Raw genomic sequence first — 15710 nt, 5'->3', positions numbered from 1 at the left:
GCTCAAAATGCTTACCGGCGCTCACGGCCAGTCTCGGCTTCACAGGTTTCCGTCTTCTGCCGGCAGTGCCGAATGCTGGTGTGAACCCAGCATAAGTAACATACATTTTGTAAACATCATAAATGGCCGAGCTTTATCTCAGCATTATTGATAGGTACGTACATACCTACTATTAAATCCTACTGTTAAGTATATGATACATTAACGTGGATACATTTTTGCTAAGATGGAGACATGCTAGATTAATAATACCCTACAGTAGTAGGGCTTGTTCACATCTGCGCCCGGTCTCCGTTCTGCAGGTTTCCGTTTCCTGCACAAAACTGAGCAGGACACGGAAACCTGCAGGACTCTTTCATACCCATTCATTTGAAGCGTTTTATGCTCTCCGCCGCGAAACTATTTTTTTTTTATTTTTTTTTAAATCGGACACAGAGTCGGACATGCAGTACTCTGTGTCCAGTTTTAAAAAAACGGTTTTGCGGCGGAGAGCATAAAACGCTCATCAGCGCACACGGCCGGACCCGGTCTGACAGCTTTCCGTCTTCTGCATGCAGAAGACGGAAAGCTGAGAACAGACTCCGGGCACTAGTGTGAACCTAGCGGTAGTGTGAATAGTCAACATAGTCTTGTGCATGGTCCATGTATGGTATTAGTATTCAGTCCGTGTTTTAGAGTGAACTTGTCAATAATGTAGATAGACTGAGCTGTAGAAATGGATAGAAATATTTTTGTTTGTACAGTGAAAGGTTATATCATTTTTCAATATACTTATTGTATGGTTTTCTAGATCTCTGCTTGCTGTCATTCATTCTGCTACTCCCAGCGAATAAAAATCAGTCCGTGGTCATGTGACGTACAGTCCGTGGTCATGTGACGTACAGTCCGTGGTCATGTGATGGACACACAGCTTGTTATAGTCACAGCAAAGTAATCAGCATCTGCCTGGTAACGAGCTGTGCACCTGTGTGTCCGTCACATGACCATGGACTGATTTTCAGCACTATATACTGTAGAGATGAAAGCAACCCCCAGGACTTGTCCTTCCTATATAATATATATAAAATGTTTCCATTTTGTCCAGGATAAAAAAACGCATTCCTGTAGCCTTACAAATGGATCGTTCTGACGTTCAGTGTTAGCCGACCACAACTCAGCTTAAACTGGTGCACAGCTCGACAGTGAATCACTACAAAGAATGGATACCGGCTTCAGCAGGCGTAGGTGCAGGTAGGACCTTCTCATTCCATTACAATCTTTCTCGGTGGATAGTTGTGTTACTAATAGTACATGCTCTTGATACAACTCTTTACGGTCACAGTAGGACACCAGAAAATTAATGTTTTCATTGTGTGCTGTGTTGTAAAACATGGCATGAGCCTTGATATGGCTGGGTGATTCATCAAAAAATAACCAAAACCAAAAATCAACCAGGATAACTAACGTGATTTTGTTTACGTCAGTTATTTTGATTTGGTTATTAGAATATTTGCATTGTACTACCAAACACGTCGATTCGGAACTGCTTTTATACTCTGGGATCTCTTTAGGCCTCACAGTATAATGATTGGAGGCCCAGTGGAGGTTATCAAACATAAAAAACACATTTTCTCACCTCTTCTGGGCTCGGGCGCAAGTCCCTTCTGTCTTCGGTGCTTCTGAGTGACGTCAGACAATGCTACATTACCCATGTGTCCATGGAGGACTAATCACAGGCTTCATTGGTCTCTGACTTCAGTCAGAAGCCACGAAGACAGTAAGGAGTCTTTGACCTCTGAGCATTATCAGTTCAGTCATATTTGTTGGTCCGAATGAAACCGCTGGGCGAAATTATCTTGCAAGGTTTGCCAAACTTGTACTGTAAAACGGGCATGACCTAAAAAATAATCGCCATTAATTGTAATTAATGACCAATTTAGGTCATAATTGCCCAGCCCTAAGCTATAGTTACACAGTTATGCCGTATGGTTTTCACGGTTTGTTCAAGTGAAACAAGTACTTTCAGATTTTCATACGCAGATGCTGCATGCCAAAATACTAGTCCTAAAACCTATGGAGTTTTGCACTGATATACACTCACCGGCCACTTTATTAGGTACACCTGTCCAACTGCTCGTTAACACTTAATTTCTAATCAGCCAATCACATGGCGGCAACTCAGTGCATTTAGGCATGTAGACATGGTCAAGACAATCTCCTGCAGTTCAAACCGAGCATCAGTATGGGGAAGAAAGGTGATTTGAGTGCCTTTGAACGTGGCATGGTTGTTGGTGCCAGAAGGGCTGGTCTGAGTATTTCAGAAACTGCTGATCTACTGGGATTTTCACGCACAACCATCTCTAGGGTTTACAGAGAATGGTCCGAAAAAGAAAAAACATCCAGTGAGCGGCAGTTCTGTGGGCGGAAATGCGTTGTTGATGCCAGAGGTCAGAGGAGAATGGCCAGACTGGTTCGAGCTGATAGAAAGGCAACAATGACTCAAATAGCCACCCGTTACAACCAAGGTAGTCAGAAGAGCTTCTCTGAACGCACAGTACGTCGAACTTTGAGGCAGATGGGCTACAGCAGTAGAAGACCACACCGGGTGCCACTCCTTTCAGCTAAGAACAGGAAACTGAGGCTACAATTTGCACAAGCTCATCGAAATTGGACAATTAAAGATTGGAAAAACGTTGCCTGGTCTGATGAGTCTCGATTTCTGCTGCGACATTCGGATGGTAGGGTCAGAATTTGGCGTCAACAACATGAAAGCATGGATCCATCTTGCCTTGTATCAACGGTTCAGGCTGGTGGTGGTGGTGTCATGGTGTGGGGAATATTTTCTTGACACTCTTTGGGCCCCTTGGTACCAATTGAGCATCGTTGCAACGCCAAAGCCTACCTGAGTATTGTTGCTGACCATGTCCATCCCTTTATGACCACAATGTACCCAACATCTGATGGCTACTTTCAGCAGGATAATGCGCCATGTCATAAAGCTGGAATCATCTCAGACTGGTTTCTTGAACATGACAATGAGTTCACTTTACTCCAATGGCCTCCACAGTCACCAGATCTCAATCCAATAGAGCATCTTTGGGATGTGGTGGAACGGGAGATTCGCATCATGGATGTGCAGCCGACAAATCTGCGGCAACTGTGTGATGCCATCATGTCAATATGGACCAAAATCTCTGAGGAATGCTTCCAGCACCTTGTTGAATCTATGCCACGAAGAATTGAGGCAGTTCTGAAGGCAAAAGGGGGTCCAACCCGTTACTAGCATGGTGTACCTAATAAAGTGGCCGGTGAGTGTAGTTGCTAGCACAACACTATGGAGAATATATATATATAAATTTTTATCTTTTTTTTATCTTTTTCATACACTTCATACTGTATCATCAATGGAAATAGTGTGATTTCTTTTGGATGCTCTTCAAAAAAATTTGTCTATGCAAATTTTCCAGACTTCACGAGAAAAATTTTATGGACTAATGTTCCAGCACTTTTGCCCTGTGCCAAGCAATTCATACTAAGGCCTGAAGGACTTAAAATACAAAACATTTTTTCTATGTAGTGCCAAATATAATCCACTTTGTTGCTTTACAGGAATTTAAATGCTGCTCGGTATATTTTTTTCCTCTTTTTGTCCATTATCTGTGCTCCAATTCTTGACAGTGGATTCCCCTGAACTTGCTTGGCCAAGAGAGTGCAGCTGTGTGAAGGGTTCTAAAGGGTTATTTCCATCTAAAAGTTGTATGGAATCTCAACATTGTTTGTCATATATATGTGGTTCCCACTACACCTCATCTCAAGAACATTCCCATCTCACAACCGATCTGAAAAAAAGGTGTCTGCGCATGTGCGGCTTTCTCTATTCACATATTTGGGAGTTCTATAAATAACCAAATACACGTACCCAGACCACATTCTTCCACGCTCATAACCTTCTTAGGCTGGGTTCACATCTGTGCCAGAGTCTCTGTTGGAAACTCCATTGCAGAAACCACAGATTATCAGCAGAGGGAAATATCCTGCACCGAGGACTCTTCTCTGCACCGCTTTCAGTTTTCAAACAACGGACTCCATTATGGTCAATGGACTGTTGATGGAGAGCTCAGCGCTAGTGTGAACCTAGTGATAGAAGTATATAGTTTTATCATTTTATCTTCTCTCACATTTTAAACCAATTTTTGTTGTCCATATGTATTCTCCCAGTCAAAAATATAGATATTTCTTGCTATAGTTTCTTCCAGGATAAAATCCAGAATATTTCTTCCCGCAGGGCTAGAAGAACACGAACAAGTAAAGCAAATCCAAAAAGTTCTTTGAATTCGTCTTCTGATGATCTGTCAGAATTTCCAAATGTGAACAAAGAAATCTCAGATTATTTTAAAAATCCCTATCGTAGAAAATGGGAGAAAGCGAAAAAAAAAGAAAGAAGAAAAAAAAGGTTAATAGAGAACCAAAAGAAGAAGTCAAAGAGAGCTGGTAAAACTAAACCACTATATTCTATTCCTCTGCAACAGAGGAAGCGACGACGACTTCATAAAGGAATTCTGTTTCCTGTTACATCACTGAAGCATCTACCCTTAAAGAGGTATTTTACATATGAGGTAAAGCATTGACCATATCTTAGTCAAATAATTATCTGGAAATTTCAACGAGAATTTAGTTAATTGCTACTTTTCTAACCCCCCCCTCAACAATCGACTAAGGGGAAGCTGCAGGTAGGAACTGGTAGTATCTACATGGGAAATTTAGTGTTATGTGGTGTCTATTTAAAGGAGTTGGCATATGATTTTTTTTTTTTTCTTTTTGTTTACCTTAAACTTAAAGGGGTTGTCTGAGATAACTGTAAATCCCTACACTAATCTAAACACCCACACACACACACTTTCTAATTAACATATCAAAAATGTTTACCCATATGACCACTCCAAGGACATTTTTTGATTATTTGGTGACGATCCATTTCTGGAAATGGATCGTCATTACTACTCTCACCCCGTTATATTTACCCTTCACGCTCCTTCCATTGAGACGGCTGGTGCCACACATTGGCAGTAGAGGTGCTGCAGAGAACAGAGCAGTGTTGGTACAGGAGCAGGAGCCATCTTGCAGGAAGAAGCGTGAATAGTAGGTATATAATATGGGTCGGGGGTTGGGCTGAGTAAGTAGAGAAAGGCGGGATAGCTAGAGAGACGGTGAGTGTGGAAGGAGGGGGGAGTAAGATGAGAGGGGTTACTGTGGAAGGTACATAGCAGGAACCTGAAACCTTAAACAAATGCAGGTGATACCAAGAGCTCCCAGAGACACCAAGAAATCACTCAATACACGGATAAAGGAATATGGGTGCATTTATTAACCTATTAATGGCACTAAATAACAGACATTTCAAAAGAAAAAAATATTTGCCCAGAAAACCCCTTTAACATGTTTTCAATTAGATTTATTAAAGAGCATCTTTCGCCACCTCCAACAAGTACAACTCTTTACATGAATTAATAGGAACTCCTCCACTGATTCTGGCGGAGTAGGAATTTTTACCCTAGGCCTCAAGGGAAAAAATTGTTGAAAATGGAAAAATTGTTGAACAATTTTCCAATATACTTTCCGTATCAATTCCTCACGGTTTTCTAGATCTCTGCTTGCTGTCATTCATTCTGTTACTTCTAGTGGATAAAACTCTGGCCATGGTCATGTGATTTACGGTCCATGGTCATGTGATGAGCACACAGGTGCACAGCTGATTACCAGACAGATGTCTGATTATTGTGCTGTGACTGTAACGAGCAGCACCTGTGTGCTAATCACATGACCATGGACCGTAAATCACATGACCATGGTCAGAGTTTTATCCACTAGAAGTAACAGAATGAATGACAGCAAGCAGAGATCTAGAAAACCGTGAGGAATTGATACAGAAAGTATATTGGAAAATTGTTCAACATTTTATTATACAAACCATAACATTTGTCTCTCAATATTGGTGTTAAAGTGGATAACCCCTTTAAATAGCACATCAGGTATCAGAAATACCAAGGCTTGTTACTCGGGAACGGTGGGGCTACAGAAAAAATTCCAACTGTGCTGCACCTAACAGGTGCTAAGAACATGTATTGGTGGACGTGGTTAATGGTCCTCTTTAAGTCTAGATATTGCTTTATGTAGTTGTGTCCCCTGTAAGATTTTTTTCAATATTTTGCTTCATTTATCTGTAAATTATTTCTTTTTGTGAGACAATCCCTTTACACTGAATCTGTCAGATAATTTCTAGTTCTCTAATAATAGGATATGATAGATAGAGGAGACTTAGCTCTGTGATCTACAGGTATATAAAATTTCTATATAAAAAGAAGGGTAAATCCTGACAGGACTCCTAAGAGAGAAAGCGAGAGTCCTGCTCTCAGGATCACACAAGATGCTTGCCCATTCTGTAGTGTCCATATGCCCTAATAGGGAATATGAAAATGAGTAGGTGAACATTTGAACGAGGCTAAGGCTTCACTGGGCTGAAACGCTGCGCTAAAGCGCTGCGGGAAGAACCACGCCGTGAACACATTGTGGTTCTTCCCGGAGCGCTTTCAACAGGAAGTTCACTGAGTTTTCCTCAGCGGACTTTCTGTTACAATTATATCTATAAGAAAGCCGCTGACGTTTTCTTAGATATAATTGACATACTGTGATTTTCAAAACCGCAACGGTTTTGGGAAGCGCAGCATGTCCACGCTGTGATTTCTTTTTTTTCCGCAAAGTGAGCATGGGATTCGCATGAATCCCATCCACTTTGCAAGTAGTGTAAAACGCCGCAATTTCTACCGCAGCGTTTCCACCGTCCCCAAATCGCATTGTTTCCGGCCAGTGGGACCCCGGCCTTAATCTGTGTTTCACGTGCCATACACACTTTCAAAGAGAGTATCTGTTTATTTCTTTTGACAGTTTTTTTTTTTTTTTTTTTTTTTTTTTACATTCGGTTTTTTATTTATTTATTTTTTTCAGTATATGATAGAATTATGTTGCTAGTGGGTAATGATCATGCACAGAAACATTTTATTCTGTATTTTGTCTAGTCAATATTTATCTTAGTAAGCCTTCACGGTAAGTTCACACAGCGGAAACCTTTTCTGCCATGTGACTTTTCCGCGCAGCTAGCCGTGACAGGATACTGATGCAGTGCATTGGCATCCCGTTCCTGATTAGGCCCAGATGAATTCCTCCCTCACAAATATGTTTACATTACTTTATTTATGACCTCACTATACATTTTTATTGAAAGGCACAAAAGCAGAAATGACCAGAATGAAGCAGATAATAATTGGTGGGGGATTATTTTTCTATGTATTGGTGTATCTAACTTGAGTACTAAGTTCATCATCACATGGTTAATGGTAGCTTGACAACTTGCCTTAATATGCTCTCGCTAAACCTGCTTGCTATTTTGTCTTCTGGAGTTGCTAGTTACTTACACAATCTTGGTTTTTATTCTCTTTTTTTATGCAGCAACTTGTATTGGGTGGATTTCTAAACCATGTAAAAGATCTTAAATATGAACATAAATTAAAAAAATCTCTGAAGGACCTGAAAGTAGATGAAGATTTGGACCATGAAAACATTCAGATGAGGACCTACTCGTATTTGGATGACAATGGGCCTTTATCACCCATATCCGAGCCTGGGTAAGGAGAATCTTTGTCAGACCTCAGTGTATATTGAAGGTGTAGAATGTCTGCTTTTGAAAGCTTTAGCTTCAATTACCTGTGCGATAGACAGTCATATGCATATGTAGCCCATTTTAACTTGACTTTCTGCAGCGTGGTAACTTTCTATGCTGTATTGTCTCATCTCCCAAGTCAGTAAAAGCCACTGAAAGAGTTAACACTCAGTACCAATGTTTTCTTAACGCGTTATGAGTCTTGTTAACCTTTGCTAAGTCTGTATATACAGTATCATATTAAATCATTATTTAGTGTGATCATCCTTCAAAACAGCATAAATTGCTCTAGGTACACTTGTACACAGTTCTTGAAAGAACTAGGCAGGGAGATTGTTATAAAGATCTATTGCGGATACCAGATAGGATCAATGATTCTGAGATCAGCACTCTGCGGGGACCAAATCATCACTTCCAGGACTCCACCAAATGGTGGTCATGCTAAATATTGATTTGATTTCTCTTTTGTTCAATCATTGAGCTTATTATTGTAAGTTTATGTATTGTATATAAATTAGTGTGTGTGAATATACACTCAATGGCCAAAAGTCACGGGAATGTGTGTCCTAATGTCGGATATGATGCTCAAACAGTGTGACGTGATGCGACCTATGACGCTAGTGTCACCAGAATATCTGAGCACTCTGATGTAGATAGGTGTCTCGTGAACATGGCAGCACGTCGCAAGTTAAGTGACTGAACGTGGGATGATAATCGGTGCAAGACGCATGGGGTATAGCATTTTGGAGATTACCCGGAAATTTGGGTTTCTGAGGTCAACAGTGTCTCGGATGGACCTGCAATATCGCAGAGACAACGTTGGCAGCCGTGTGAACCAGTGCACCGGTCGGCCACGAGTTAATTACAACAACAGTCCAGAAAATAGAAAAAGCTGGGCACCCACCGTTGGAAGAGTATAAAAATATTTCAAGCCTTTATTTCAAACATACATGTAAAATACAGTACGGGAGGAGGCACGCCTGAGAGAGGAGAGCGACAGCCGTCCAGGCGTGCCTCCTCCCGTACTGTATTTTACATGGATGTTTGAAATAAAGGTTTGAAATATTTTTATACTCTTCCAACGGTGATGCCCAGCTTTTTCTTTTTTCTGGACTGTATATGGACTTTTTTACTTGCTGTGAGCACCACCAGTGAAGTATATGTAATTTACCCCTGGCCTCCCATAGCATAGTTTGTATGCATGCAGTAGTGCCACCTCATCCTTTACATTTTTAATTACAACAACAATAGACAGTTCCTTTCCCAATTGTAATACTTGATAATTGTTCCACTAAGATTTCTTACCTGGGCACACTTCCTCTGATTTCCAGATACTTTTGTCACGGTCTCTCTTGCTGCTGTGTGACAACCTGCTTTTGCTAAAAATATTTTGGATGCATTTGGCTTCTAAATTCATTGCCAGCTAATGCTTTGCTCTCTGCGTATCTTGTTTAACCAGTTCAGCCACAAAAATGCTTGTACTATGAGCTATGAAGTCAATGCAACTAGCGATTTTAAGAAAGGAAATTTTTTTTCTTTAAGGGATTATATAGTTTCAACAAATGTTATATAATAAAATAAATTTTTAAATTAATACAGTTTTCCAATATACTTTCTGTATCAATTCCCACACTTTTCTAGATATTTTCCTGCTGTCATCCATTATTTGCTTCCAGTGGATAAAAATCAGTATAGCTGACATTTCATACAGCTGATCCGCTGAGGTCCTGAATCAGACCAGCTCTAATCTTCGATTGATGACCTATCCCAAGAATAGGTCATCAGTTAATAAATCTTGTAAACCCCTATTATCTATCAATCTACCGTATATACTCGAGTATAAGCCGAATTTTTCAGCCCAGTTTTTGTGCTGAAAAAGCCCCCCTCTGCTTATACTCGAGTAAGCGAAAAAAAAAAAAAAAAATTTATATGTTTTTTTAGGCGGGGGGGTCTATGACCAGCCACAATATTAATGTATAGAATCTCCCAGAATTTTCCAGTAGCTGCTGCATTCCCCCCCAGGCTTATACTCGAGTCAGTAAGTTTTCCCAGTTTTTTGTGGTAAAATTAAGGGCCTCGGCTTATATTCAGGTCGGTTTATACTCGAGTATATACGGTATTAAAGGGGTATTCCCATGACGCTTGTTCACTAACCTGCAGGCTGTTGTGCTCTCTTCACTTCCTGCTTTTCTCGACACATTGGTGGGCGGGGATTCACTTGCACCAGATTGGTTGTAAATGAATTACCACAGTGAGAAGCTGATGTAGCGGAGCTGGATTTGAGTCAGCTTGCATTACATACAGAGGTAATGGACTACCTATCTCAGCCCTTATCAGCCAAATTCAATTAAACTGACTGATAAGAGCTCAGAAATCCCCGAGGTCCGCTACTTATCAGACACAAACAGCTCAGAGCTGCTCCCAGCCCCTCCATCCCCCCTGAGAGCAGGCAGCTACATCACTTGACAAATGAACAGATAATCCCAAGGGCCATAGAAACGGAGTGTAAACAGTGAAGTGAATAAATTAAGATAGCGGCCAAACAAAACAGTTTTGAATCCACAAAGCAGTCTTAAATCCACATAAACTAGCAGTATAGATAGGATCCTTGTGATGGGACAACCCCTTTAAATTATCTGTCTGGGTCTATTAAGGTCTTTGTGTGCCACTGTCATGACACTGTGTATTCTAGATGCAGCCATTTATAATTTGTTTCGGGTTACTCAATGTCAATGTATCGCTTGTCTTAACATATTTATCTTAATTCTAGAGAGAACCTTAAAGAAGATGAAGCAGAGGAAGAAGAAGTCAAAGTTGTGGTTAGTGTGTTGGTTTTTTTTTTTTTTTTTTTAGTTTTTTTAAGTCTCTTTTTTAAAGGGGCTCTATCAGCAAAATGATGCTAATAGAGCCCCACATATGCGTGAATAGCCTTTAAAAAGGCTATTCAGGCACCGTAAATGTTATATTAAATCCCGGTCCCGTTTTTAAATAAAAGCATTAAAACATATATGCTAATTTTACCGAACGTGCACCATGGGCGGTGATGCACGATGTGACGTCAGCTTCGGGCACGCCTGCCTCTTCTGTCTTCTTGTAGTAACGCCCTCTGGCTCCGTGTCTTCTTCCAGCTTCTTCTCTTCAAATTCCGTGCCTGCGTAGTAGCACTTCCCTCCGGAGCGCTACTGTGCAGGCTCACTCGCGAACTGCCATTAAATAAAATGGCGAGGGAACCTGCGCAGTAGCGCTCCGGAGGGAAGCAGGCACAGGATTTGAAGAGAAGAAACCGGAAGACACGGAACCAGAGGGCGTTACTACAAGAAGACAGAAGAGGCAGGCGTGCCCAAAGCTGACGTCTCATCGTTTATCCCCGCCCATGGTGCACGTTCGGTAAGATTTGCATATATGTTTTAATGCTTTTATTTAATAACGGGACCAGGATTTAATATAACATTTACGGTGCCTGAATAGCCATTTTAAAAGCTATTCACGCATATGTGGGGCTCTATTAGCATAATTTTGCTGATAGAGCCCCTTTAATACAGGCCAATCTCCTTTTATAGTGAAATAATTAAAGGGGTATTCTCAACTCGATTGTTAACCACCTTGCAGGCTGTATGCTCTGTTCACTTCCTGGTTTTCTCGGTAAATTGTTGGACAGGGTTTCACTTGCTATTTCACAGACAAAGCCAGCTCTGCTATCTCTCTTCATAGCAGTACATGTTTGCAGTTAGTAATGAGGGATGGTTGTAAATAAATTAGCACAGTATCACTGGAAGATGCACAATATGAAGCTGATGTAGCAGAGCTGGATTTGTTAGGTGATGAGAATCCCAAATTTACATGCTACAGGACCAAGAGTCAGCTTGCAATATACTCACTTTTAGGTCTGTGTTTAATGGACTCCCTGTCTCAGCCCTTATCAGCAAAATTCGATTAGCTGACTAATAACTGGAAGAGCCCGAGATAAACAGTTCAGAAATACAAGCTCCGAGCACTCAGCTCCCCCTCCCCTCCCTGAGAGCAGGGAGCTACTCACTTGTCCTTGGCGGAGGGCTAAGGAGCTCAAAAATACAAGCTGCTCTGAGCACTCAGCTCCCCCTTCCTGAGAGCAGGGAGCTACATCACTTGTCCTGGGTGGAGAGATAACATCATCCCCAGGTCCGTGGTTATGGAAACACAGTGTAAACAATGAAGTGAATAATCTCAGGGGCCAAACAAAGCAGTTTTGCTGAAGCAGTGTATTTAGGAAAAGTCTTAAATCCACATAAACTAGCAGTATAGATAGGATCCTTGATATGGGACAACCGCTTTAAATGCTCCCAGTTATTTAGCAGACAAAACTTTTGAAAGTAGCTGCCTTTAACATAACCACTGATTCCAGCGCTTACTTTTCATTGTTCAGGTCCGTCAGGCTGTTTTAAACTGAAACTGGCAGAAGAAGTCCTCCGTGCAGCACTTTTTTGCTGTTGATTTTCTGTGGACTCTGCAAAGAAGTCTCCAGTGCATATGTGAACATAGCCTAACTCAGCCTACATGTAGCAAAAAGCCCAACCCAGTGCCAATATCGTTGTGTTTTTATCAGAGCAAGACACAATGGGGTGAATTTATCAAGACTGGCATTTAATAGCTTGTATACTTCGGAATTAGGCGCACCTAATTTAATATGGGGCACATACCTCTTAGACTAGGTTCACACTAGCGTTTGGGTTTCTGTTCTTTGGTTCCGCTTGGGGGCCACAAAAAAAGAAAGCAGTTTCCATGTAGAACCTATAGACTATAATGGGGTCTGCTGGGTTTCCACTTGAAATCGGTCTATTTTAAGTAGAATGAGGGACGGAATCCCAGAACGCTAATGTGAACCAACCGTTAGTAAATTAGGAGCATATCTTGAAAGTTTGTGTGCCGCAAAGCCAGGTTTGAACTATAATTTATGCCAGTTACATTTTTTTTTTACACGCTAGAAAAAGTGGCATAGAAAGCTTAAAGAATTTCCCACGATCTGTATTGTAGGCCAGTGTGCTATCCAGGTTTTTCCCAGATAGCACACTGACCCATTCATTTTTTTTTTCTTTTTTTCCTATCAATATGTCTTTGGAGTATGGGAGGAAATCCACACAAAAACGGGGAGAACATACAAACTCCTTGCAGATGTTTGTTTTTTTGTTTGTTTTTTTTTTTTTTTTTTTCCCCTTGGCAGGATTCGAACCAAGGACTCCAGCGCTGTAAGGCTGCAGTGCTAACCGCTGAGCCACCGTGTGCCCCCTTGACCCATTTATTTCTGTGGGCCTGTACACATGACCGTGAAGCACAGGGTCCCGTGTGTGGGCCGACAGTCCGGCCTGCAAAATATGGAGCACATCCTATTTCTGTCCGATATTGCGGCCATGCGTCTACAGCTTCTATTCATTGAATGAATGGGACCATGGAAGCACGGCCGGTTAACAGGTGACACACAGATGATATCCGTGTGCCTCCAATGTCTTTCCTTCATGGCCAGCAGCTAGAACATGGTTGTGTGCACTCCGGCTTAAACTGTATTGCTGCTTTTGATTAGTAGCAAGTAGGTTTGAGCCGATCTTGAGATTTCAGGATCGATTTCAAAATCCGATTTCCGATCATTTTCTAGCTGATCGTGATCGTGAAATTTTTGCTTGATCGCCGATAGCGAACCAATCAATTCCGATCCCGTTCCTCAACCCTAGTCAATGCTTCTCTATGGGAAAAGTCATTTTCCAGCCGATCCTGATCGCGATCGTGAAATTCACTCGATCGCCGATCGGAATCCGATCTTTTCCGAACCCAATCGCTCAACCCTAGTAGCAAGTTTTGCTTGTTTCACCCATAAACAGTTTGGTTTCATTCACATGACCATGGTTGTGTGCAGGTCCGTAGACTAATGAGTGGGTGGCATACTTGTGCTGTGCAGGTTTTCCACAGACCGTATCATATGAATCAATAAGATATATAGTATAGACCTATATTTTTCAGTCAAGTTCTATGGCCTCCCTTAAATACATAAAAAAAAAAAATAAAATCATGATTCACAAATCTTGTCCTCTCTAGATAGCCTTGGCTAGTGAAGGATCGCTTAATAGTCTATAAAACATTTGTTCGCTCCCCTCCTATAAAAAAGGTCAACCGTTCTTATGATACAGAAAATTACTCTGAAAAATCAGTATGAAACCCAGTTTGCAAAATGTTTTCACCTCTCTAGTCATGAAAAACTATTTCAATGCTTAGGAAAACAGGTCCTTTTTACTTGCCAGTCTTGAAAATTATCCAGTATGTTATATACAGTAATTATATTGCCGTTCTCTGCTAAAAACAGGATTATCAGCCTTTTTAATTATTAGGTGCCCTATTAAAGAATGTAAAGCTGCACAACGTAAAGGATTTTTGTTGAGAGAGATGAAATCTGTGGCTAGAGTTAACTTTTGAGTTTATCAATCTATCTGGTCTTGGCATTTTCTATATGAAATGTTTTTTTGTGCTTGTACCTTTTAGTCCTTCTAAACTTTCTTTCTATATTGCAGGAGAACAGCACCTTCGTTTTGGACTGCCAAGTGCCCAGCAAAGAGAGTTGGCAAATAAAGAAAAAAAGAATGAAAAAAAAATCTGCGTGTAGAAAAAAACTTAAGTAATGCAGGTAATCTTCTTTATGGAGGCTTGTATTTGTGAGTTATTCGCTCTTTTCTGATCCACAGCGGTGTCAGGTGACCAGCTATGAGACTGTCTGACACAGCTATTCATGTGTGGACAAAGTCATTTTCAAAATTGCCTCAATGTGATTTTTATTGAAATAAATGGAAAACTGACTTCCTGACCACACATGAGGTGCTATGTCATTTTAGAGTCTCATTGCTGGTCACATGGCACCCCTGTGGATAACAAAAGAGTGGATTACTCACAAATGCAGCCTCTATAAGGAGGATTACCTTTAATACAATTTACATCATAAGCCTTTCTTACATGACAGAGAATAAGATTTTTTGTTTGTACTTTAATATGGATGTACCCGTTAAATTATTGTATTTCCAAACCAAAATGTTTGAACTTTTTTTTTTTTTTTTTACATTTGTTTTATAAATAAATGGGTAAAATACTGTTGTGGTTTCTGTAATGCTTTGAGTCTTGGTTCTCTGTCATTGCATTGGAAGGAAGTTAGGTAGGTGAATGCTTGGCACAGCGACTTGCCATCTATGCAACCAGTTGCCACGTTCACTATGTGCCAGTACAATTACAGTGATTCAGCATTTGTATAGTTTAGGTTTTTACTGTTACTTTATTAAATTTGGAATAGTCCTTGCAATTGCAGTGTTTTGCAGAATGGATGGTGGTGGTGTGACTGTATTAAAATGGGTTGTCCAAGTATCTGATTCATTCAGATCCTAATAATGGTATCTGAATCAAAAAGCTAGTTAAAGAGGTTGTCCATCATAATGTGTGTTTTGTTTGTTTGTTTGTTTTGTATTTTTATTTTTTAAATAAACTAGGCTGGGGGCGATGAATGAAGAAAAAAAAAAAAAAAAAAACATCTTATCCCCAGTGCTTTAGTGCCTGCCGATGCGGTCCGGTCCTGCTGCACCAATTTCTTCTGGTGGAAGTCCCTGCTGCACTTGTCTGCTGAGGCTAAGCAGTGAATATCACTACCTGTCCTGTCCTTTTCTCAGACTGCTAATTTGCCTGCGCGGTCACATGACGCAATCAGCAACCTAAGAAAAAGAAACTTGGACCTCTCTGCCGGTGAGACTTATGCCACAAGCAAAAACTGGAGTAGAAGGAACGGGCCACACTGGGAGGCACCTGAGCACCAAATGACAGGTGACTGGGTTTTTTGTGTGTGTGTGTGTGTGTGTGTGTGTGTGTGTGTGTGTGTCACGTCAGCCACAAACCTGAAGAGAAGTTGGAGACAACTGAATGATGCGAGGATGCCCAGGAGTTTTGAGGCGAAGTAAGTATGAAGTTTATTTTCCCTCACTTCCTTTGGGCCTCCAATTATATTATAGTCTGGGATCTG

The 15710-nt window shown here is 40.9% G+C and overlaps 1 protein-coding gene across 1 annotated transcript; it reads left to right on the top strand.

Moving 5' to 3' along the window:
* The first annotated feature begins 1093 nt into the window (after nt 1-1093).
* On the top strand, nt 1094-14657 carry TAF1D (TATA-box binding protein associated factor, RNA polymerase I subunit D). The gene is made up of 5 exons (XM_075264937.1): nt 1094-1230; nt 4265-4595; nt 7483-7658; nt 10464-10512; nt 14227-14657. The coding sequence occupies exons 1-5, from the start codon at nt 1199-1201 to the stop codon at nt 14332-14334; spliced, it is 696 nt and encodes a 231-aa protein (XP_075121038.1). The 5' UTR covers nt 1094-1198; the 3' UTR covers nt 14335-14657.
* The last annotated feature ends 1053 nt before the right edge of the window (nt 14658-15710 follow it).

The sequence above is a fragment of the Leptodactylus fuscus genome, chromosome 2, assembly GCF_031893055.1.
Source record: "Leptodactylus fuscus isolate aLepFus1 chromosome 2, aLepFus1.hap2, whole genome shotgun sequence".
In the NCBI taxonomy this organism is placed as follows: Eukaryota; Metazoa; Chordata; class Amphibia; order Anura; family Leptodactylidae; genus Leptodactylus; species Leptodactylus fuscus.
This window is presented reverse-complemented; position numbering and strand designations above follow the sequence as displayed.

Bases quoted from the DNA above. Each gene is read 5' to 3' on its own strand.
- TAF1D (XM_075264937.1), top strand. From the start codon at position 1,199: ATGGATACCGGCTTCAGCAGGCGTAGGTGCAG. The intron at 1,231-4,264 runs GTAGGACCTTCT...TTCTTCCCGCAG, and splicing joins TTCAGCAGGCGTAGGTGCAG to GGCTAGAAGAACACGAACAA. The intron at 4,596-7,482 runs GTAAAGCATTGA...TTTTTTATGCAG, and splicing joins AGAGGTATTTTACATATGAG to CAACTTGTATTGGGTGGATT.